Source organism: Oreochromis aureus, linkage group 2 (genome assembly GCF_013358895.1).
Source record: "Oreochromis aureus strain Israel breed Guangdong linkage group 2, ZZ_aureus, whole genome shotgun sequence".
Lineage (NCBI taxonomy): Eukaryota > Metazoa > Chordata > Actinopteri > Cichliformes > Cichlidae > Oreochromis > Oreochromis aureus.
This window is the reverse complement of record NC_052943.1, coordinates 22,459,387-22,481,980: the sequence shown is the minus strand read 5'-3', so window position 1 is coordinate 22,481,980 and position 22,594 is coordinate 22,459,387. Positions and strand designations below refer to the sequence as shown.

At 37.6% G+C, this 22,594-nt stretch overlaps 4 protein-coding genes across 6 annotated transcripts; 3 read left to right on the top strand and 1 right to left on the bottom strand.

Annotated features, from left to right (window-relative positions):
• Positions 1 to 214: 214 nt before the first annotated feature.
• On the bottom strand, positions 215 to 4,512 carry LOC116335165 (alcohol dehydrogenase class-3-like). 3 transcript variants are annotated; one of them, XM_031758781.2, is made up of 10 exons: positions 4,419 to 4,512; positions 4,259 to 4,308; positions 3,944 to 4,045; positions 3,643 to 3,793; positions 3,456 to 3,543; positions 3,147 to 3,366; positions 2,156 to 2,416; positions 1,821 to 1,953; positions 983 to 1,121; positions 315 to 488 (listed from the first exon to the last, which is right to left on the bottom strand). In XM_031758781.2, exons 2-10 carry the CDS (start codon positions 4,274 to 4,276, stop codon positions 455 to 457), a joined length of 1,146 nt encoding a protein of 381 aa, XP_031614641.1. In that variant the 5' UTR covers positions 4,277 to 4,308; positions 4,419 to 4,512; the 3' UTR covers positions 315 to 454. The 3 variants fall into 3 exon arrangements, with proteins under 3 accessions (XP_039476911.1, XP_031614641.1, XP_039476906.1); XM_039620977.1 differs by lacking the exon at positions 983 to 1,121 and having other exon boundaries at positions 215 to 488; XM_039620972.1 differs by lacking the exon at positions 4,419 to 4,512 and having other exon boundaries at positions 4,259 to 4,412.
• Positions 4,513 to 4,517: 5 nt separating this feature from the next.
• On the top strand, positions 4,518 to 8,222 carry gar1 (GAR1 homolog, ribonucleoprotein). Its single transcript, XM_031757864.2, has 7 exons — positions 4,518 to 4,607; positions 4,908 to 5,105; positions 6,829 to 6,983; positions 7,093 to 7,152; positions 7,228 to 7,354; positions 7,571 to 7,678; positions 7,785 to 8,222. Exons 2-7 carry the CDS (start codon positions 4,922 to 4,924, stop codon positions 7,793 to 7,795), a joined length of 645 nt encoding a protein of 214 aa, XP_031613724.1. The 5' UTR covers positions 4,518 to 4,607; positions 4,908 to 4,921; the 3' UTR covers positions 7,796 to 8,222.
• A 2,757-nt stretch (positions 8,223 to 10,979) lies between these two features.
• On the top strand, positions 10,980 to 15,922 carry LOC116335157 (alcohol dehydrogenase class-3). The gene is made up of 9 exons (XM_031758771.2): positions 10,980 to 11,073; positions 11,573 to 11,674; positions 13,358 to 13,499; positions 13,611 to 13,698; positions 13,880 to 14,099; positions 14,557 to 14,817; positions 14,923 to 15,058; positions 15,454 to 15,592; positions 15,722 to 15,922. Exons 1-9 carry the CDS (start codon positions 11,056 to 11,058, stop codon positions 15,744 to 15,746), a joined length of 1,131 nt encoding a protein of 376 aa, XP_031614631.1. The 5' UTR covers positions 10,980 to 11,055; the 3' UTR covers positions 15,747 to 15,922.
• A 731-nt stretch (positions 15,923 to 16,653) lies between these two features.
• eif4ea (eukaryotic translation initiation factor 4ea) lies at positions 16,654 to 22,024 on the top strand. Its single transcript, XM_039620963.1, has 8 exons — positions 16,654 to 16,771; positions 17,565 to 17,668; positions 18,075 to 18,106; positions 18,215 to 18,278; positions 19,106 to 19,169; positions 19,671 to 19,784; positions 20,086 to 20,225; positions 20,551 to 22,024. Exons 1-8 carry the CDS (start codon positions 16,676 to 16,678, stop codon positions 20,663 to 20,665), a joined length of 729 nt encoding a protein of 242 aa, XP_039476897.1. The 5' UTR covers positions 16,654 to 16,675; the 3' UTR covers positions 20,666 to 22,024.
• Positions 22,025 to 22,594: the final 570 nt, after the last annotated feature.

Genomic DNA, 22,594 nt, shown 5'->3' with positions numbered 1-22,594 from the left:
GGGTATTTAATTACAACTATTGCTGTACATTGATATCTGGATTAGAATGACCATCGTTGCAGCTTCCAAGCATGACAAAAAGAATTTGCCCTGATGTTCCTGCAGATGCTGTATACAACAAATACAACCAATTACAAAAAAGAAGTAAACATTTTTGTGTGATGGATAATGATAAGCAAAAACAATAATCTCAGAAATCCACATGAATAAATGATTCTTTGCACGCTGAAAACCTGTTTTTATTGAGATGATGCCTTTAGTGGACCCAAACGTCAACGCTTTTACACGACTGCCATCTAGTGGCAGATGGTGGCATGTCATTTCCTACAAAGCCGAGCATGGAAAATATTTTAACTGTGAAACTAGCACAAAAATGACAAACACAATGCAAAATGTTATAAAAGTGACAGAATACTTCATTTTATGAGGCAGACATTTAAGGTTTATCCTTTGTTTAAGAATCTTGAAGGCTGATGACAGTGCGGATGCTAAGAAAATAAAAAGAAGAAGAAGAAAAATTAATACTGAAGTTTCAGCTCTGACAGAACCAAAACATCTATCATACAATAGAATTGCAATGTTTATACAATTAATCAATCCAGTGGACATTACTACAAACATTATCCATTTTTTTAAGCCACAAGTCACTGTTCTAGCTTAATCAATGTGAATATTTGGATGTCTTAAGGTCTCAAGGTAATCAAATACTTAATCAATAGAAATATTAAGGACACACTATACCAAATAGTATTTAAATTTTAATGTCCTGGGAAATAAGTTTCTGAAATTATTTCTAAAGATCAATCAAATTGAATCAAGTGATTTGTTTAATCAAACAGAACATGTTAGACAGAAGTTAAAGATTTGAAAATACTTTTCTTACATATACACAATTTTGTCCCTAAATAGCAATTCAGTCCCGGTATTCATGGCTAAGTGGACTTTTCTGTTGTTGTTTATGTACACATATGAAAGGTCTCACCTTTTACCACTTTTTAAAAGGTCAAAGGCCTTATTGATTTGAACTAGCGGGAGCTTCTCCGTAATAAACTCATCCAGTTTCAACTTGTGATTCATGTAGTCATCCACCAGTTTAGGCACATCCTTCACACTCTTCCACCCTTTAGAAAAAGTTAACAAGCTCAATTTGTAAACATGTTTTCATGTAATATGAATTGCACTGTTGTAAGACCGTCCTGTGGACACATTCACAGCCAATTCAGTGCACATCAGATGTGAGTTTGATGTGCTCATAGTACATGAAACATATGTAAATTTATTGTTACAAACTGTAAAAGTGATTATATAGTTTATGTAGAATATACCTAACTGTCTGTCCTCACTGAACTTCTTATATACGTTTTGAACTCAGGAACCAAAAACTGTTGGTTATTTTGACAGAAATTTAGATGATTCATCGATTGTTTAATTTATTAACTGAGCACAACTCAAGACTTTTTACGTATTCTCATTTTTCTGTGGGTTATTAAATCGTACTTCAATAATATTTAGGTTCAGGAATGTTGATCAGAGAAAACAAGCAATGATTGTTTTGAATGCTTTACCTAAAAAAAATTAATAAAATAAAATTCTAATACCAAAGCAGTTGTAATATAAATTTTTAACACATTTTAACTATTAATAATCCAATAGCAAAGTTTTTTACCCTAACATAACATTACATTTTGCCCTGGCGGACAACATTAGGGACAGTTTTTCAGGATGATACACTCAATTTTATGTTCATCACTCAAATCTACATTTACACCAGAAATGCAATTAAATAATCTAATATGTAAGGTAATTTTTGTTTACTTCACCTCCAAAATAAGTGCCCTTTAAGGTACGTCCCATGAGAAGCTTTTCAACTGAAATGCTCATTGTTTCTGTCTCTGTCCATCCAGCAATGACACAAGTACCCCAGGCATCTCTTGTGGACTCAAGTGCAGCATTCTATGGTGACAGAAGCAGTTGCTTAACTAATTATCATTTTGTATTTGTATCATTATCTAAATCTTTCACTTGTGTCACTTTTTGCAAAAGAGATCAAATCTAGGTTAACAAAGAAGACATTGTACAGTGTACTCTAATTATAGTCACAAGACTTAATTTGCATTGACACAATCGCATGCCAAATTTCAAATGAGGCACCCACCATGATAGCTGGACTTCCAACACACTCCAGCGCATAGTCCACGCCTCCACCCGTCATCTCCACCACAACCTCTTGGATAGGCTTGCTGTAATCTCTTGGGTTTATACAGTCTGTCGCTCCAAACTGTCGGGCTTTCTCAAACTTGTCACGGTTGATGTCAACCCCGATGATCCTTCTCGCAGTGGCAACCTTGCAACCCATGACGGCAGCCAGCCCAACAGCTCCAAGCCCAAAAACGGCACACGAGGAATCTTTTTCAACCTGAATGCACAAAAGTTGGAAGCCAGTCAGCTAATAGTTCTTAAAGATCATTTCAGCGTTTTCACAGATAATTTTTACAGCAAATATAACATTTAGAGTACATTCCTTTAAACACATACATGAGATATTATCAGGTCTGTGAATCTTGATTAAAATTATGTCTAAATAAATAACCCATGCAAGGATTTCCACGCATTTTTAGTTGGTTTCTTTTTAGTAATGGAGTACAAAGTGTCCTGATTTTGTCATTTTATTTATGTTAATGTGTGTGGACCTACTTTTGGCTGCTCCCTTATTCACAAAGGGTCACCTCAGTGACTTTGGCGATTTTTAAAGCAGATTCCTTTCCACATGCAGCCAACACAGGAACATGTATTTCACATGTTATACAAATGTGTAAACCATTGCACTATGGAACTATTTTACATTATTTGAATTTGTGTAAAGTAGTTGACATGTACACCTTATCCAGAAAACTTAGTAGCACTCGTGTCATTTCTGCCCTCTAGTGTTGATATTAAATGACTACAGTCTTGCAGCATATTGTAAACATAAAAAAGCAGAAAACTTCCAGATACAAATATCACTATTTTTTCTTTTTTTGGGGGGTTAAAATATCCTTGGCTGTTTATATATTGTCATGTTCATCAATATATCGTTTCAAATTTGTTGCTTCGTCACATCTGTTCTAAGAGTATTAGTTTGAACCTTTCGAATTCAGTTTTCTAACCTTGCCTGCATTAATAGCAGCTCCATAACCAGTGGAGACACCACATCCAAGCAGACAGACTTTGTCTAGCGGTGCATCGCTTCTTATCTTTGCAACCGAGGTGTCAGGGACCACAGTGTATTGAGAGAAAGAACTGACTCCAAGGAACTGGTAAACCTGCTGTCCCTTGCAAGATATCCTGCTAGTCCCATCAGCCAAAACTCCAGCTTGCATATTTGTCCTAAAAGACACATAGAACAGTATTTACGTGAACACATTTTAAGTAATAGAGTAAACGTGGTTGTCTCAAAAATGGGGAAATAAAATCACCAGTTTTTCTTGCAATGATTTGTTTTTGGACTTAGACAGCGTTCACATTCCCCACAGTATGGCAGAAAAAGAGGAATAACTTTGTCTCCTGCGAAAACAACGAAACAATTATGTAAGTCTGAGAAGAAAAAAAAAGAGAAATAAGACTCATAACAAATGTCATCTGACTGGTTGTGGTACACTTTACCCGGGGAGAATCTGGTGACTTCTGGACCAATGCTCTCCACTATACCAGCTGCCTCGTGACCAAGTACTAAAGGGAATGGTCTGAATTTCATCCCTTTTCCAGTCTCAAACAGGTATTCCCAGTCTGTGTGGCACACACCCGTGGCAACAACCTGTACAAACCAAATGATGTGCCAAATGATGTGACAGTTTCAGGAAGTGGAAGTAGTCTGTGGTTAACAGTCACACTAACAGGAAATAAAATAATCATATGTAAATCATACTTATTGCCGTATTGCTGACAAATTTGAGCTGTGCCCAACCTTAATTCGGACTTCATGAGCTTTAGGTGGTGCCACCTCCACTTCTTCAATAGAAAGAGGCTTCCCGGGCTCCCACGCAACAGCTGCCTTGCATGTGATCACCTAAAGGGGAAAAAAAACCAAAACAAAATAAACAAGTTTCCAAGGATGAGTGACTGTGTTTGGGCGCAGTTACAGATGCAAACAAACAATGAACACTCTCCATGACAGAAAACTTTAGAATGAAAAGCAGAACCCCCAAAAGCAACAGTAGCTGTTTATAAGACAAACAGTAAAAAAGAAAAAAAAAAAAGCTTAAAAAAACTTTTTTCTTACCTTTCCATCTGTTGCCATTGTTGGCAGATGCTGTCTTCATATAAAACAGCCTGTATTTGAACAAAAATTTTAAATAAAGAAATAATTAAATCTGCACTTATCACCAAAACAGCTGCGAGTTACATTATATCAACATTTGAGTGGGTAAAGTTGAACTGACCGAGTCAAACAGCAGACAGGTTGCGCCCTCTTCTAATTCTAGTTTTTCTTCAATGGTTTAGCTCTGTCAGCGCATTTACGACACTTTCCGAGACCGCCCCTTGCCTTTACGGCACGTTCTGGTCACACGTGTTGTAGTCGCATGGAAGTCCGGCACAGCGGTCTGAAGTCTTGGCAGTCGGTCAAATTTGTGAGTAATTTTCTTTATCTGTGCAAAATCCGAGTTGCGCACTTTTTCGGTGTGTCTGTTTTTTAAACGACTACGTATCGTATTGGTTTATGTTAGAAAACTCCGATGAATTTTCGTACTTTGAATAACTGAGTTGTGCTAACGTAAGCTAACCACTTCAGCTAGCATAAGCAATAGCTTCCAAGTCAGCATAGTTTGCCCGAATCATGGGCAGGCTAATTCATTCATAAGTGTTTAGCTTCAAGCATGAACTCAGGTGAGCTGTGTCGTCTTTGTGTTTTTATAATTTCTTATTTACAGAGCATTTGAGGAGAATGTCGTTCAGAGGAGGAGGACGAGGTGGTGGAAGAGGTGGAGGTTTTAACCGAGGTGGTGGAGGATTTGGACGAGGTGGAGGAGGATTCGGTGGAGGCAGAGGTGGTGGAGGATTTGGACGGGGTGGTGGAAGAGGGGGTTTTAACAGACAGCAAGACTATGGACCTCCTGAGTATGTTGTTGGTAAGCCCAGAGCTCACAAAACGCTAAACCGAGTGTTTCTTTATACACATGTGAAGCTAACCTTTTACCACAGCTTCGCGTGAATTCTCAGACAATGAGATGCAAGCAAACAGTCTTGATATTGCCAAAACACTGACTCTGTAGTATTACCATTACACAGTTATGGGGAAGTGGTGTGGCTGAGTAGGTAGGCTGTGACAGTTTTGTCCTCATCAAAGATGGAGACTATCCCAAGGATATGGAAAACAAGACCTGTGTCCTGTTGCTCTTCTTGGTGCATTGTACTGTAAAGTCACCACGAACTAGTCTGTGCAGTCACAAAAAAAACAAACAAACAACAAAAAAGAAAGGCAGGCATGCAGATGTCCACACACACAATCTTGCTTGAATCTATGTAAAGGCCATGTAACCTATGTAAGATGACATTATCGTGTCAGCATTTACCATGTTAATTACTTTGTGGTGGAGTCCTGGCAGTTTACCTGTGGTGCCAGTCACAATAGAAACAAACAAAATACCAGAAAGTTTTTTTCCCCTTCTGGGTCGCCACTCTTTGCTTTGTCATTTTTATATTTGTTCCTCTAGTATTTCCACATCTTTGTACATTTCCCTAGTGTCCATTCCAATAGTTTTGACAATCTCCTTGTAGGAATTTGCTGCTATTTGTGAGTCCGTATTATGGTTTCTATTCCTTTAACAGATCCTTATATTATTATTCTGTCATTGATAAATTCTAGCACTGCATCAAAAAAGTAGCCAGAAATGCATAGGAGAAATCAGTGGTATCCATCATGGTAGTAGTGGCAGTGTTGATGTGACATGTAATTATATTTCTAGGGTAGGTGCATGTCAGTTTATCAGGGTAGGTTACATTATAGGGTTTCTCAGCGTCTGCGGCTATGTACATTGCCCACTGAAGCATAAATTTCCGGTCAGTGTTAGCAGGCAACTCTAAAACAATGGTGGACCTTTGGGTGTGTGTGAATGGAGAACTTCAGTAAATATTCTATGTGACAAGAGTATGAAGTTAATACACCGTGTGTCACCTACATGAGGAATTCAAGATCCAGTTCATGTTAATTAACTTTAACTACATGTTTCCAAGTTGTCCTAAATACACCAGAAAACAATTATATTTGCAAAGATGTTAAATAATATTAGTAATAGTATTAATAATATAATAGTAGTGGTGGTGGTAGTAGTAGTAAGAATAGTAATAATAAAATGAGCAATATGTAAGTGTTTAAATTCAAACTGCATTACAGACAAAAGATCAATCTTTTATATATTTAATGATCATCCCACAAAATGTGAATATAACATGCTGTACCAGGAGTTAGGTTGCCATGAAATATATTTTAAGTCCACATTGTAATATTGTTAAAGATGTATCTGTGTTTCTACTCATTGGGCTGTTCAGAAACAGATTTTTTCCAACTTATTTGATCTTTTTTTTTTTTTAAATGTTTATATTCTAGTGCCTCAAAGTTTCTGTTTTAGCATATATTCTGGGTCACTTCCTTTAACCCCCATTTATTCCCCTGGCCTCCAAAGAATTTCAGACTTACAGAAACCTTGTGCTAGATGCCCATAAAGTGAACTGCAGAGCAGTCAAGCATATGCTGACTTATTATAACCAGACAGAAATTTAAATTGGTTGTCAGTCATGGTATTGCACGTCTTAAACTTTAACTGTGTTTCATTGTCTTCACACCCTTCACAGCACTGGGAGAGTTCATGCATCCATGTGAAGATGACATTGTCTGCAAGTGCACAACAGAGGAAAACAAGGTTCCCTATTTCAATGCCCCAGTGTACTTGGAAAACAAGGAGCAGATTGGGAAGGTGGATGAGATATTTGGCCAACTCAGAGACTTTGTATCCTTTCTCATGTCTTTGTTTTTCTCCAAACCTTTGATTGAACTGGTGGTGGGGATCTGTTTGACGTTGTCAGTGTTCTTGTTGCTTCCTTAACCCATCTTTGCAGTATTTCTCAGTAAAACTTTCTGAAAATATGAAGGCGTCTTCATTCAAGAAACTACAAAAGGTACCAAAAATGTCTCAAACTTTTCTAGTGATTAATTTAATACCTCAGATTTCTAACCAAAATGTTGGCTTTTAGTTTTATATAGATCCAATGAAGCTACTACCACTGCAGAGATTCCTCCCGAGGCCACCAGGAGAAAAGGGGCCTCCAAGAGGAGGCAGAGGAGGGGGTAGAGGTGGAGGAAGGGGTGGTGGTCGTGGAGGTAAGATGGCATTCTCATTTTAATTTAATCTTCTGGCTAAGTGTTTAGAATATATAACAAAACAGACATTTGTGTTTTTGTTTTTCTCTAGGAATTATGCTCAGTTTTTGCTCAGTATTTACTTTTGTAGATTGAACATGGAAATAAAGCCTAATGCATATTTAGAGTATGGCATGCAAGAGTAGTTTGATTAATTTTACTTTCTTTTTGTCTCAGGTGGTTTTCGAGGAGGCAGAGGTGGAGGTGGCCGTGGTGGAGGAGGAGGCCGTGGTGGAGGAGGCTTCAGAGGAAGAGGAGGCGGCGGTGGTGGACGTGGATTCAGAGGTTGGCAGGTTTTCTATCGTCTTACAATGTTATGGTTATTTCCCCTGATGTGTAACATGGTTTGTTTATAATATCTGAACTTCGTTGTTCTTTTGTTTTCTTATAGGTGGGAGATGATCTGACTCTGATGGTTCATTGTGACGATCACATAATATGTTCACTCTCGCAGCTAAAAGGCTATGATCTGTGTCAGATCCTGGCCTGTTGGACTCATGAACATCGTCTCTATTTGTAGAGTTGATATTCTTATTCTATTTTAATTTTTTTATTTTTTACCAGTTTTGGAAGATTGCTGGATCTTCAAGATTTGTATCTAAAATGTATTCTTGTAGCTGGAACCTTTTTTGAGTCATTTGTGGGGATTATTGTATATTTGTGAAAAGAATGGTGTTTGAACATATTCACAAACCTCCATGTCCAAATTTCTTCATGTGCAGGATGTCACACTTGTTTTCAGCTGAAAACATTGGTAGTTTGTAATATCGTAAAGAGTTACCATTGCTATCAAATGCCTCAATTAAAAAAAAAAAAAGGTGCTCTGTAATTGTGTGGCTGTTTCTTTATCATTCAACAGTTTTATCCACAATAGAAATCAAAAGGAAAAAAAAAAAAAAAACAGGCACAACTAGGTTTTTACTAACTTTGGGCATCTCCTTGCTTATGAGTCACATGAAAATATGCTCTATTTAACTCAAGTTACTAACCAGTGCAGGTTCTGTCTCAAACCCCCTTTAAAACAAGGCCCAGAGAATCCTTGTGCTCGTACTGGGCTCCTTGTCATGGCAGGAAGACGTATCTCTTGTCCTGCATGAGTAGGACTGGATGACTTGTGAGATGACTTGGGGACATTTCTGTCAGTGTTGTTTTTATAAGACAGAAGTGGGCAACTCATAAGGGGAAGTGCTCGTTATCATGTTCTTCTTTTGACTTGTTTTGAATGCACTGAGTGACAAAAACATAAATGTGTCTTATTCATTGATGTGTTATGGGCTTAGTCTGTGGTTTGCTCTTGTACATTGTTGGAAATGCTACAAGTGTTGTGAAACTAAAACGTACATGGTAGTGCAGTAGTGTTAATGGTGTTCCAATTTCTTTTTGGCATGCTTTTATAAAGGAAATAATATACGTAAAACGATGGAGCTGATTGTGGTGGGTTTCAGGAGATCTAGGCTGGACCATCTGGCTTCTCCATACTTTTATAAATATCTGGGTGTCCCACTGGATGACAAGTTCAACTGGTCCCTGATCACCGATGCTCTCTACGCAAAGGTGCAGAGCCAGCTCTTCTTGTGGAGTCTGAGGTCCTTTTGTGTGTGATGAGATTATCGCAGTGGTGGCCAGTGCTCTCTCTTATGCTACTGCAAACAGACAAAACACCAAGTGGCTGGACCAGCTGGTGGGAAAAGCCAACTCTGTGCTTGGCAGGAGGCTGGACACTTAAGACTGTGGTTGTGAGGGATACATTGAAAAAATGAAAGCTATAATGGACAACAGCAGACACCCTCTCCACAGCCTCCTGACTGGGCAGCGGAGCAGCAGTGGCATACAGCTTCTCTCACTGTGCTGCAGATCTGAGCGGTTCAGGAGGCCCTTTGTCCTCACTGTTAGTTTAACTGGCAGTTTTTCTCAGTGAAAGATGTTTTCTTAGTTGTTTCCCCACTGTAGTAGGATCCTTCTTTCCTTCTGATTTTTGCAGGTAAAAAATCAATAACTGAAACTCACATTTTTATATCTTTGTTATATGAGTCTGACATGTTACAAAAGCCAACTCAGCTTGTTCAGTGTGAATCTTGTTTCCTGCATCTGGGCACAATGTGTTGATCTATTTCTCAGACTCTGAGGGGAACCCCCGAAACACTCAGCTGGTTCAAGAACTACCCACCATGTGCAATCCAACATGTTAACTTTCATGACCAAAAATTTCCTTCCTGACAGGAAATCAAACTCCAGGCTCCTATACGATAAAAACCACTATACTAGAAACAACATCTGTTTGCAAGGAACAGTTGCAGCATTAAACCCTGTGAGTTTCTCAGTCCTGCAGATGACCAAGTGGAAAATGACACAGAGTAACAACTGGACAGCATTCAATCAACCCTGGGTTCTGGATCAATCAAACCTACACAACTGAGCCTAAAAAGGACTAAAAGCAGTGCTAATAAATAAATACATTTTAAAAATGTGCAAAATGAATAATAAAGGTGCTAAATTGAAAACAACTACTAAGTAATTATTCATATAGTGCAGAAACAAATGGTTTTTAACTCTGACTTTTAGATTTATAATGAGACTTGGAAGAGCGTGCTGTACTTTGAAACAAGCTTCAACATATCGAAGATATGTTTTCCTTACCCAGTTTTTTTATCCTAACATCATCATCAACATTTATATGAAAGAGGTGCTGCTGGCAGTATCTCACCAATCAGAAACAAGAACAAGACTTCTAGAAGTAGAGTGACTGATTTTAAAAAGGAAATTCTGATATTAGGAAAATATGAGGTTAAACACAAAATACAGACTGAAAACAGCAGATGTGAGGAAATGTCAAACGTCGTATATTTAGAGCCTGGTAGGAAGATCAGCTGTGTAAGGTTGGCATTTTGGCATTGTATTTTTTTTTTAAAATATTTGTATGAGAGGTCTATCATAAGTGAATTTGATAGCTCATAATTGTTATTCCAAATTAAATTTTAGATGTGTGTGAGACAGTATTAATTTTTATTGTTTCAGCTGCATGTCTGGTGCTGCTTAACTGCCATAAGTGAGTGAAAATTAAATATAAAAACAGAATTCAAAACACAAATTGCATTGATATCCTTCTCACTCTTTGAAGACACCTGAAGCATTTTTGGTCAAGAACATCATTTGTTATTGATGTTTACTGGAGCTGTTAACAATTGTCTAGTTTCATATGAAGTTCTAAGATGTTCAAGTTCAGGGTTAGTACTTATTCCAACTGTACAAATATATCAGTGAGTTTTTAAAGATAAACATAACATATTCTCCAGCATCCAAAATGCGAAAGTCCCCACTGTCAATGATGACATTCAGTAATGACTGAAGTTATTTCTGAAAAGTGTTTAAAAAAATGTTTCATTTACTAAAAAAAACACTAAATGTTTTCATTTAGTAATATCTTTTAATCACAAGTATTTTTTTTTAATGTTTTTTAAATTATTATCATTAGTAGTAACAGCAGTAGTACCAGCAGCATGCAGCTATTTGAAATTCTTAAGCGCCCTTTTTTGGCCTGTTTTCTTCATTGCTCCCAAATGCGTCATGCGTACGCTAGGCGTTCTCGTATCTGATTGGTCCGAAGGTTAACTCCTTTACGCCTGCTCAGTGGCCCGTTCTCTTCTTCTCTAGAAACAACGAGCATGGAGACAGCTGGTAAAGTGAGTACTGTGTAAGAAATATATGAAAAACAAACAAACAAACAAACATTGTTTCCGTTTGTGCATTAGTCGTAAAGTTGCCTTAACGTTCAAGTTTACTGTAAACCTGGAAAGTTCTGTAAGCTAGCATGCACGCATTAATTTGCTCTGAATGAAGTACAAAGAATCACTGTTCGATTACTTAACAGGGATCTTTGGTGGGTCAGCGGCAGTTTTTTGCAAGTAGCTGCAGCACTTAAAAGCCATAGTGATAATAGTGATGGCATGGTTTAAAAAGCATCAAGACTGATGGCGCTATTGGGACAGTTATGTAGGCTGAATACTATTAAAGCAAACATTATCAGGAAGAATCTTAGAGAAGCATAATCTTTGACAGAGTGCAAAGGCTAACTACGCTGGTTGCAACTAGCTCGATCTGCCACAGGGACTGTAAAGCTGGAGCCAACCCACAGCTGCAGCTACTCACTTGACATGGAAAAATACTGTCCTTTGCTTTCAGGTAATCAAGTGCAAGGCAGCTGTTGCCTGGGAGCCAGGGAAACCTCTTTCTATTGAAGAGGTGGAGGTAGCCCCACCTAAGGCTCATGAAGTTCGCATTAAGGTAACCTAGATCATCATACTCGTTCATAAATCTAAAGCCTGACTTGACTGCAACTGAATAAAAACACAAAACAAAACGTTCATTTTAGATTTATTCAGTATTTGTGTATTATTTTGAGAGATGTGTTGTTATAGTCATGTGATAAAGAGCTTTCATAGGACTCATTTGGCAATCATTTGAAAAACTACCTTTACTATTCCCATAGGAATTAAGAGGATAAGTAGCAGCCAGGAGCTGCTAATCAAATGCACTTAATTAAAGGATCATCAGTAAGTGTAACTTCCTCTATTAAAGCAGATTTTTTTTGGCTTTTGCTGGTCTGAAGTATTTATACAATGCTAGAAGTTTCACAGGAGTGAATGCCCCAGCACATTCACCCCAAGGTCAGACTACATCTCAGGCTCTACAGGCCTCAGTTAGCGTGTTAAATATTAAAGCTGATGAAGGTACAAAAGAAGCTGGACAACTGTTGTTGTGATTTGGCGCTGTATAAATAACATTGAATTGTAAAATGAAAGTAGACTTGTCACCTCAATACTGACAAAACTTTTGATAGGATGGAGAACATTTAAAAATTACTGACAAAACTTTTAATATTAACAGGTATTTCTTTAAAAAAATAAAATAAAGATCAGAACAATACTAGTCTGTGTAAGTGTATTCAGCTACATCTATAATTATTTCCTGTGCTTCTGGTTACCATGTTTTTGCTGTTGATCAAATAGAGGTAGGCTTCCACTGTTTCAGGGTAGTTGCTGACAGACTTTTCTCAGCTTCATTCTGAGACTTAATAAAATGTATAGCATTAACACTGCCTATTAACATTACCGATGGGCAAGACTGATATTTGCTGCCTAACTCCCACATTAACCTTATCATTTTATTAGCTGCTACCTGAATAATAGCAGGCTGCTAATGTGGCTATCGGGTAATTGCCAATTGTAAAACAGCTAATATTAAATTCTCATTCATATTTCAATGCGGTTGAAATGGGAGCCTCACAAAATTCCTCATAAAGACCTGGGTGTTTGGCTTTAAGAAGCCTTAAGTATCTGAGTATCATTTTTTTTTTAGAGCCCTGGGAGAAATCCTCTTCTCCCTAAAAAGAACATAGCAGAACAGCTTATGTTAGCAAAGTTGTATCTGAATAAAGCACAAGACGTCTGGAACAATTTCCTTTTGGAGAGATGATAACAGAGTGAAGATGTTGGGTCACAATACACATCACCACATCTGGTGAAAAACAAACACAATATATATGCACAAACACCTCATACCATCCGTCAAGCATGGTGGTGGGGTGATCATTTGGATTTCTTTCTTTTTTTTTTTCTTTTTTTTTTGTAGCCACTGAACCTGGGTACCCTGCAGTCACTAAAAGTCCAGACCGCGTCCTTAAGAGAGCTGTGCATAAACAAAGAAGAGTCCTATGAAAGTGTAATTTGATAAGCAGGAAAATAAACGATTTGTTTTGCTCTTTATTCTTTCAATCGCATCAACCTCAGGCTTTTGGTTTTAAGGTTTGAAACCACATGTTAAATTAGTCAGGGATTTTTTTTTTTTTCATAAATAAGGTTTAAGTTCAATTCAACATAATGTTTTAAATAAAGTAGTACTAATATTACACTCTTCCATCCAGCAGCCATGCCTGACGTGAACTTTAAGTGACACTGTGTCTTTCAGATCTTTGCTACAGGCGTGTGTCATACAGATGCCTACACTCTGAGTGGCAGTGACCCTGAGGGGCTTTTCCCTGTCATCTTGGGACACGAGGGTGCTGGAACAGTTGAAAGTGTTGGTGAAGGTGTTACCAAGTTCAAGCCAGGTAAACTACTGCCAAATAAAACATTAAAACTTTAATATTTTACTTCTTGGTATACTTATGAATAAATATTTGTTGCATGTGGGTTGTTTTTTGTCTTGTTCTTTTTCTAAGGTGATACTGTCATCCCATTGTATGTGCCTCAGTGTGGTGAATGCAAATTCTGCAAAAACCCCAAGACTAACCTTTGCCAGAAAATTAGGTAATGTATGAAGGCCTATTTACGTAACCTTGAGGTGGTGAACTCTGCTTTTGTGATAACAATTTCATTAAAGAAAGATGCCCCACCACAGGGCAACAAAAGCTCAGTCAGAACCTATTATGTTTTCTTTGCACATTTTATCATGCTAATTTGCACATTTCCTTCCCCCTTCACCCTGCAGAGTAACCCAGGGTCAGGGTCTGCTTCCTGATAAGACATCACGCTTTACTTGCAAGGGAAAGCAAGTGTATCACTTCATGGGGACCAGCACCTTTTCTGAGTACACTGTAGTGGCTGACATCTCTCTGGCCAAGGTGAATGAGAAGGCTCCGCTGGATAAAGTGTGCCTTCTCGGATGTGGCATTTCTACAGGATATGGTGCTGCTCTTAATACTGCCAAGGTGGGTTTGACATGACGCTCCTCATCTGCAGAGACATTGTGCAAAACATTAAATAAAGGGGGTTAGATGTCACTGGACTATTTACAGTCTTTTTACATGTTTGTTACAGTGTCACCTATAGAGTAATAGGAAAATAGATGATAGATTTTTTTTTTTTTTTAATTTGCAGTTTCATACAAATAGTTTTAGATGTGCTAGCAGGTCCTTCCAATTTAAATTATGTATTCAGGTCTTTACAGAAAAAATAATATAGGAGCCAACAGTTAAGATCCATGTTTCAATTATTGTGTGTTTTAACCCCGTTTTTTTCCCCATACTTAAAAAAGATGAGAACAGCAATACGTAAGCCAAATCTATTTTAGAGTTCATACTTGGATTATTGTTTTTATATGGTTATTTATCATGTAGGCACAACACTTAAACTTTCACATTTGTATTCTACCTCACGCTCACTCAGGTTGAACCTGGTTCCACATGTGCTGTGTTTGGCCTTGGAGCTGTGGGCCTGGCCGTTATAATGGGCTGCAAGGCTGCTGGAGCAACCAGGATCATCGGTGTAGACATCAACCCTGATAAGTTTGAAAAAGCCAAGGAGTTTGGAGCCACTGAATTTGTAAACCCAAAGGACCACACCAAGCCAATCCAGGAGGTTCTGGTGGAGATGACTGATGGGGGTGTGGACTACTCATTTGAGTGCATTGGAAATGTGCAAATTATGGTGAGACTCAGGCCCAGTAACACTGTGGTTTAACTTTGTAAGTAGTGTACAAGGTAAGTTTAAAAAAAACATTTATTTATTTTTGTTTGTTTTTTTTGTTGTCAGAGAGCTGCTCTGGAGGCATGCCACAAAGGTTGGGGTGAAAGTGTCATCATTGGTGTAGCTGGAGCTGGACAGGAGATCTCCACCAGACCATTCCAGCTGGTGACAGGTCGCGTGTGGAGAGGCACAGCCTTTGGAGGTAACGGCCTGAGTTAAAGAATTTATTTTAAAGTGCTTAATATTGTCTGGCTGCAGCTTTCTCCTTTATTTTGCGTATTTTTTGTATAAGCATAACCTTTTATTAAGTGGAGTCAGATAGGACAAATTGTTTTGTAATGAAAACATCATCTATAATGGTATTTTATGAGCCTTATTGCTGTTGGCTAATGTGAAAACTGGAATGCATATGCTGTTTTTAAACCCATAGATTCAGCATGTTAAGTTTTGTAGCTTCTTTTAGTTGTATTAAGACCTATTATTTATCTGTTTTTATCTAGGTAATTGGTGCTTTGCCTCAACAATTTCAGTAAAATGGTTCAGTCATGCCTTACTGGTGTTTGCAGTTGTAAAACTGGTTTTGTTGTTCTCCCTCAGGGTGGAAGAGTGTGGAGAGTGTTCCTAAACTGGTGGAAGATTACATGAGTAAGAAGCTGAAGGTGGATGAGTTTGTGACCCACACACTGCCCTTTGAGAAGATCAATGAGGGATTTGACCTCATGCATGCTGGAAAGAGGTGTGGAAAAACAGTGCACATTAGAATTCAATTTATAGAAGTGGCTCTGTAGTGAATGTATTTTGTGTTGAACTGCAGTGCTTTGCATCCTTAGCCTAACTTTCTTTTTTTTTCCCCTTCTCATTGCAGTATCCGCACAGTGTTGACTTTCTGAAGTGCCTGAAAGAAAAATCCTTCACATCCAGCCTTTAAAGAGTCTCCTGCCATAGTTAAAGCACTTATTTCTCAGCACTTGTTTTGATAGCATACTTTTGACTGTTAGATGTTTTTTTACTAACAGTAAGATATGTTTCACTGAACCATTTCAATTAAAACCTCTTTAACACCAAAGGTTTCTGCTTTTCTGTTGGTTGCATTTGAATAGTTTGCCATTATTTTTCACTGCTGCTCTTGAGCAGCCAACTGCATGTGTCTTTCAGTGACATTTAGTTGGTTAATATCAAGATAGCAATATTTAATAATTAATTTACATAACCACATCAATATTTGTTATATTTTGGAATCAATTAATAATTAAGAATGCTGCTTACATAATGCAATATGGTCTCACTGGTCACTCACACATTTCCAGTTTTTGTGTATCATATAATGGACAATGGACGTCATGCTTTTTCCTATACAGGTACAAAATGAATGAAAAAATTGCCTTTGCGATATTCTAATGTCATGTCCATCAGGGTCTGTATAAACTGACTGGCTGTTTGGGTCAGAGGCACACATAGTTGAATAGTAGCACACTGGCAAATACAAGAACAAATACACACACATATATATATACGTATATGTACGTAAATGCAACAACACATTTTGGGAATAATTGTCTATATCATATTGTTATTTAGAAAAACATCGACAAGTTCCCACTGCTGCAGTGAAATATTCAGTCTTAACCATAAGATGATTCTCAGTTTTCGCGTAATGTAAATAATTATTATGAATACAGTTAATCCAGTGCGTTCGTATCACTTCAGAGTTACTTTATTTCCACTAACCCTTGTCCACGTTATCAAACCTGAAGGAGGATGACGTTTTTTCCCCTCACACGTTGAACCAATATTTAATTTTGTACGTATTTCCTTGCGCATGCGTGTTGTACGTACCAGACGACCCAATCCAAGCTATTTTAACACACGGCGAAAAACTCAAAGTGATTTCCAGAAGATGGCGACCGCACTGGTGGTGAGTTCCTTTGCCAGAATAGGTTATCGAAGCCCGATATGTGCGGTTCTTTATCTTTCAAACAGCACTTTTATGGAGTATTTAATTAACCAGCGGTAAAAGACAACTAGGCGACAGTTTAGTCTAAGTAATAGAGAGCCTGAGAAATCCTGTAAACTTTACCTCTGACAGGTAACAGAACTCGCTAGCCAAGCAACTTAGCATAGTAAATTATAGCCAGTTGTTTTTAAAATCTTAATATCAGCAATACTGCATGTAAGACCGTTTACAGTAACTGTTTTTAAAGTGTCGTTTACGCCGGGTTTATACTGCGTGACTGGGTATATTCCCCGGTCGGTGCCCTGAGTTGAACTCGGATACTTGTATGAATGAGAGGACACCGGTAACGACTCTCGTGGGTTCCAGCTAACGTTAGCTGGAAACCAAATGCTGGTCAGTGTGGGGAAATGTCTTTAAGAAGGAGCTAGACATCTTCTCTATAATGCAATTTAAAGTAGCAAACTATAATAAATGTTATCCTTTGAGAAAACGGATTTCTTTTCTCAAGTTTGCTATAAGTCTGTAGATTCAAGCCATTTTACGTCAGCATGGTTCCACAGGGAGGTGGAGCACTTAACAGGGCTAAAGAGGCCCCTGAACATGTAGACACGATGGCTTAATGTTTTCACAGGCATGGGTTGAAACGATAAAATATCGTAAGACGTTTAATTACTAAACCTCTCAGACACAGTGTGCACACACTTGGTTATAATCATTAAAATACCAAAACAACTTGCACTTCTTTTTCTTCTAGGCGTCAAATTCAGTTCCTGCAAATGGTGAAACTGAGAAATGTGAAACAGCTGTTCAGAAGGTTGTGAATCCTGAAACTTACATCAAACATCCATTACAAAACAGGTAAGCATTTATCCACGTCTGTCTTTTCTTGTAGAAGTATAAATCAGCTGTAGCCCCAGACCTGCTGGCCAAAATGAAGCTCTTATAACATTCATGTCTGATTCTGATTATAACAGTTGCAAAAATACTGAAGACAATTAAACTGTTATATTCCAGTAGTGGGAGTCTCCCTCTTAAATGAGTTTTGCTGTTGTTATATAGTATGTTTGAGGTGGTAAAAGTTTGAGCAAGAACATACTTGTATTGCAAATTTTTCTTCACTACCAACCTGACAAATGTAGACAGTATAACCAAATGAATGAATTAGCGGTACCCAATATAACTGTAAATGATGTTCTCTGTAGTAAAGAATCTGTTTGGTTTTTTTTGGTTTGTTTGTTTTGTTTTTTGGTTTTGTTATTTTCAGGTGGGCTCTTTGGTTTTTCAAGAATGACTGTAGTTTGAAAAAGCTGCAGTGAAGTTCTGCTTGTGTTGCAAATCGATCCAACCTTAACGCCAATCACGTGGTTACCGGCTACCGCGAAAATAATCGGGACGGTCTTAGAGCATTTGCGCCGCTGTGTGTTTTTGTACTCATCTCCAAATTTGACACTGTGGAGGACTTCTGGGCGTAAGTTTTTGATACTTTTAGAGTTCATGCCACTCCATATCATAGACTTTTAAATGTGGTTAAAAAGCACCTTCTGCTCTTTGGAACTTAACGCAATCTTTCTGTTTTAGAATTATAGTATGGATGGGTTTCTGTTTTTGTTTTTTGAGCAAAAATGTTGATGGTAATTCCTGTTTGTGTTGGTGTGTTTCAATGAAATTCAAATTGGCCTATTCGTTGAGGAGAGGTTGCATGTATTCATATGCTATGCTCATTATAGTAAGCTTGGAAAAGGCATGCCCATCCTTAAACTATAGATCCTATAGTGTAGTCTCTGGGCCAGTGGTGACCCTTAGAAGTTATGAACCACTGTAAATTTTATTTGTCGGAGAGTTAACGCCTTATTGTGATTGTTTTGTTTTGGGTTTTTTGGTTTGTTTGTTTTTTGTTTGTTTTTAATGAGAGAGAGATGCCAAGAAAGTAAAAGTATTTCTTGTGTTGTCTTCTGTTCCAGACATCACAACAGACTAAACCTTCCTAACACTGCCAGATCCAGCTTGTCACAAAATATGAGTCTCACAGTTGAAAAAAACAAAACCAAAAGCAGCAGAGTACAAAAATGACATTTGACAACATAAACCACAGTTCTCCGAATAGACTCTCTACAACTTAACTAACAGTGTTTGATGTTTACGTTTGTCCTGTGCAGCCTTCAGTCATATGCTGAGTCTGTGAAATGGGAATTATTTTTTTTGTGTGTGTGTGTTGGTGCCAAGACGAGCTGTGGGTTGCTGGTGATGCATGAAATTACAATTCTTTCTTTAAAAAAAAAATGCTTTCTTTCTTAGATTATACAATCACATTCAGCTGTCAAGTAACTTGATGTCTGGCTGTGACTACTCTTTGTTTAAGGTAAGGAGTGCTTTTCTGTACCTTTCAGTACTTGCAGCATTCCCATGTAAAATGAGATTTTTCTGTCATTTCCCATTCTCTGGTTCACAAAAGTTGTTTTAGTTAACACTGAAAGTGGACCCCACCTATCAAATAATCAGAATGGAAAGGAGCATCTTCTGCGTTAGGCTAACAAATGGCATAGTCCGTGTGCATTGACTGGTTTATTTCAGCTTTTCAGTTTATTTAAATGCTTTATCCAGCCTTTTGTTTCAATGGAAAAACCGTCCAAAATTTAAAATCCCACAATAGAGTATGTTGCTTTGGTTTGTGGGGTGTGTTTTTCCTTCTTCTTCTTCTCCCCGCTGTCATAGATGTGGATAGTTGTGAGCATACAAGTGTCTCAGTAATTCAGCTTCATGTGACTTTAGTTAATACATTAGTGGTCTGTTAATGTATTAATTTCTTGATGACTTGTATGCAACAGTGATGTATATGGTGTGGGCTTGTGTTTGAATGCAGGATGGGATTGAGCCCATGTGGGAAGATGAAAGGAACCGGCGAGGCGGCCGCTGGCTGATAACTCTGTCTAAGCAGCAACGTAAATCAGACCTGGATCGGTTCTGGTTGGAGACGGTATGTTGCGCCCTCTTGTATTATTGGTTGCTTTAACAGAGTCATCATTCTTCTCATCTATTGGCCTTGTACGGTGTGTATGTTTTGACACATGACAATAGGAATGTACAGTGTAAACGGGTGTAGATAAAAGGATGAATTCCATGTAGCAGAATCCTTGCAGTCTTTTTTTAAATAGAAAACTACAACTGTGACAAGCCAGTGAATGTTAAGTACACAACCTTTCAGGTACTAACTGCATTTAAAACAAAAAGATGTGTCCACAATAACAAGTCTTTTAAAAATTGATATTTTCCTGCAGCTCCTGTGTCTTGTTGGAGAAGCTTTTGACGACTACAGTGACGATGTTTGTGGAGCTGTCATTAATGTTAGAGCCAAAGGCGATAAGATCGCTATATGGACTACAGACTATGAAAATAAAGAGGCCATCACACACATAGGGTAAGTTGGAAATGCCACAATTATAGATGAGAAAAAAAAAAATCTGAGCACATTAGATCCTGTTGTGCAGGCTTTTTTTGTTTGTTTTTTTGTTTGTTTGTTTTGTTTTTTCTCTCTTCTGTCGAGAAGTACGATTCAGAATTCTGTAGTATCATATAGTATTAGTCTTGGAGTAAGAAGCCTGTTACAGGAAGATATAACAAAAGTTGTTGTGTGTGTTTTTTTTTTTTTTTTTTTTTTTTTTTTTTTTTTGTTTGTTTGTTTGTTTTTTAAATGGCTGAGTTTTGTCTCATAGCTACCATGTAAAATGTTTTTGCTTCTTTAGGCGTGTGTATAAAGAGAGGCTAGGCGTTCCGCCAAAAGTGATCATTGGTTACCAGTCACATGCAGACACGGCCACAAAGAGTGGCTCAACAACCAAGAACAAGTTTGTTGCCTGAGGATCTGAGGATTATCAACCAAGCCTTCTTGTGTTTCCAAATAGATTTTCTGTATTTTTTTTTTCTTTTTTTTTCTTTTTTTTTTTTTTTAAATTGAATGTAACTGCGATCTTTGGAAAAACATTGGGGAAAAGGGATAAAATAGCTTCTTTTTTTTTTGTGTTTTTGTTTTTGGTCACTTATCACATGTTTGGGACACTTAAAGGTGATGGTGTGATAAAGATGCCTTTTTTTTTTTTTTTTTTTTCTTTTTATCCCATTTGCATCTGAATACTTTGGTAAAGGTTAATTTGGTGTATTTTTAGCTATTTTTGTTAAAGTACTCAACATTAAAGGCATATAAAATAAAAATGTGTAGTTTAATAAACTGGTACTGTACTCCTATAGCAAATTTACAGTAACAGCATAGGGATTTAAAATGTTTACATTGGAATTGAAATTAAACAAATCCAAGTAATGCGTTGACATCAGAGGCTACTCACTGTAGAAGCAAGGCAATACTGACATTGTTGCCATTGACCCACTTTGGGTGTCAAGTCACGTTGTTGGTGCTTTTTTGAAACGCCACCCAAGCATGATGTGCAATACATATTTTTAATTTTCTTTTTTTGGGAGGGGGTGGCATGTGAGTGTCTAAAGAGTTCAAACTTCACATCTCTGTATTGAGATCAACATCAATGTTCCATGATAGATAAAATTTATTTTCTTTGGCCAAAGCATGTGTTCGGTGCATGTGTTTTCCAAAACATGCGTGTTATACAGCCTTTGTTTCTTGAACTGAACAGCCAGGCTGTTCACGTTTTTGCAGGGTATTTGTTTCTAGAACATAAAGCTTTGTTAAACAATGCAAACAGTTATTTCCATTCCACATTTTTGTGACAAAATAAATATTGTTGGATGAAACTGTGCCTTTAATGTAAAACCCTGCCTGATATTTCTAAATGTACAGAGCGGAAATGTAAATAAACTTGTACAGTGTCTTTTTTTTGTCAACATAGTGTCTTCCATAACTTGTCAGAAAATGTTTTAAAGCCTCTACCAAAGCACGCAACGGTGGGTTAGGAGAAGTTACTTTTTTTCTGCACTGCAAATGTCTTTTATGAAAGCAACTGAGATTTCAGGAAAAAGGTTTGATTCTTGTGTCCGAACTTAACTTTGCTGCTTCATGACGTTCTTTGTTTGGCGTTCATTCAGTGAGGAAAGAATTGTGCTAATTTTTTAAGAGACACACTGCTAAAATGCTTTCAGTCTTAAATGGTGTGTTGAATGAGGGGTTTTTTTTTTGTTGTTTTTGTTTTTTTGATCCTGTGATACCCTGTTCACCATTTAAAAAATAAAAATCACATGACTTCTCTGAGATCCTCAGACTCTCAGTATCCTAGCATTAGGATAAGACATTGTAAAAACAAGGTTTGATATTTTGTTCTTCAATAATTAAAGGTTTACAGGAAGCAGCTGTAAGTGATGATCATCATAAAGTTCCCCTTGTTTCTTTCTCTAGCATTGTAGGGTTTGTGTTCCAATTTTGTTTTGCTGGCTTTATAACTACAGTATATTGAGGGAAGATTAAGCGGTTTCAGTGGGAGCTGCTGCATCACTAATTTATGGTCCGTGCCTTTATTAGGCTGCGCAAATTGCAGTTTAAGGGGGTTTTAAGTAATCTATGACATCAGTTGACTGTTACTTTAGAGCAACAGCAGCTTAGCCCCTCCTGTCCATTTGAAATAAGCATCCTTGTAATTGACACAATCTATCAGGTCACGTTTTCACACGTGACAACTTGGAGGAAATTAGAAGAGAGCTACAGAAAAGTCTCTCGAGGTTATAAGGAAAAGCTTTACCTCACCAAAAGTATTCCTTGTTGAAAGCTTTGGAGCATTTTCATTTTGCTCCCTGGTAGATATTCAAAACATTATTTGCTGATGTTGA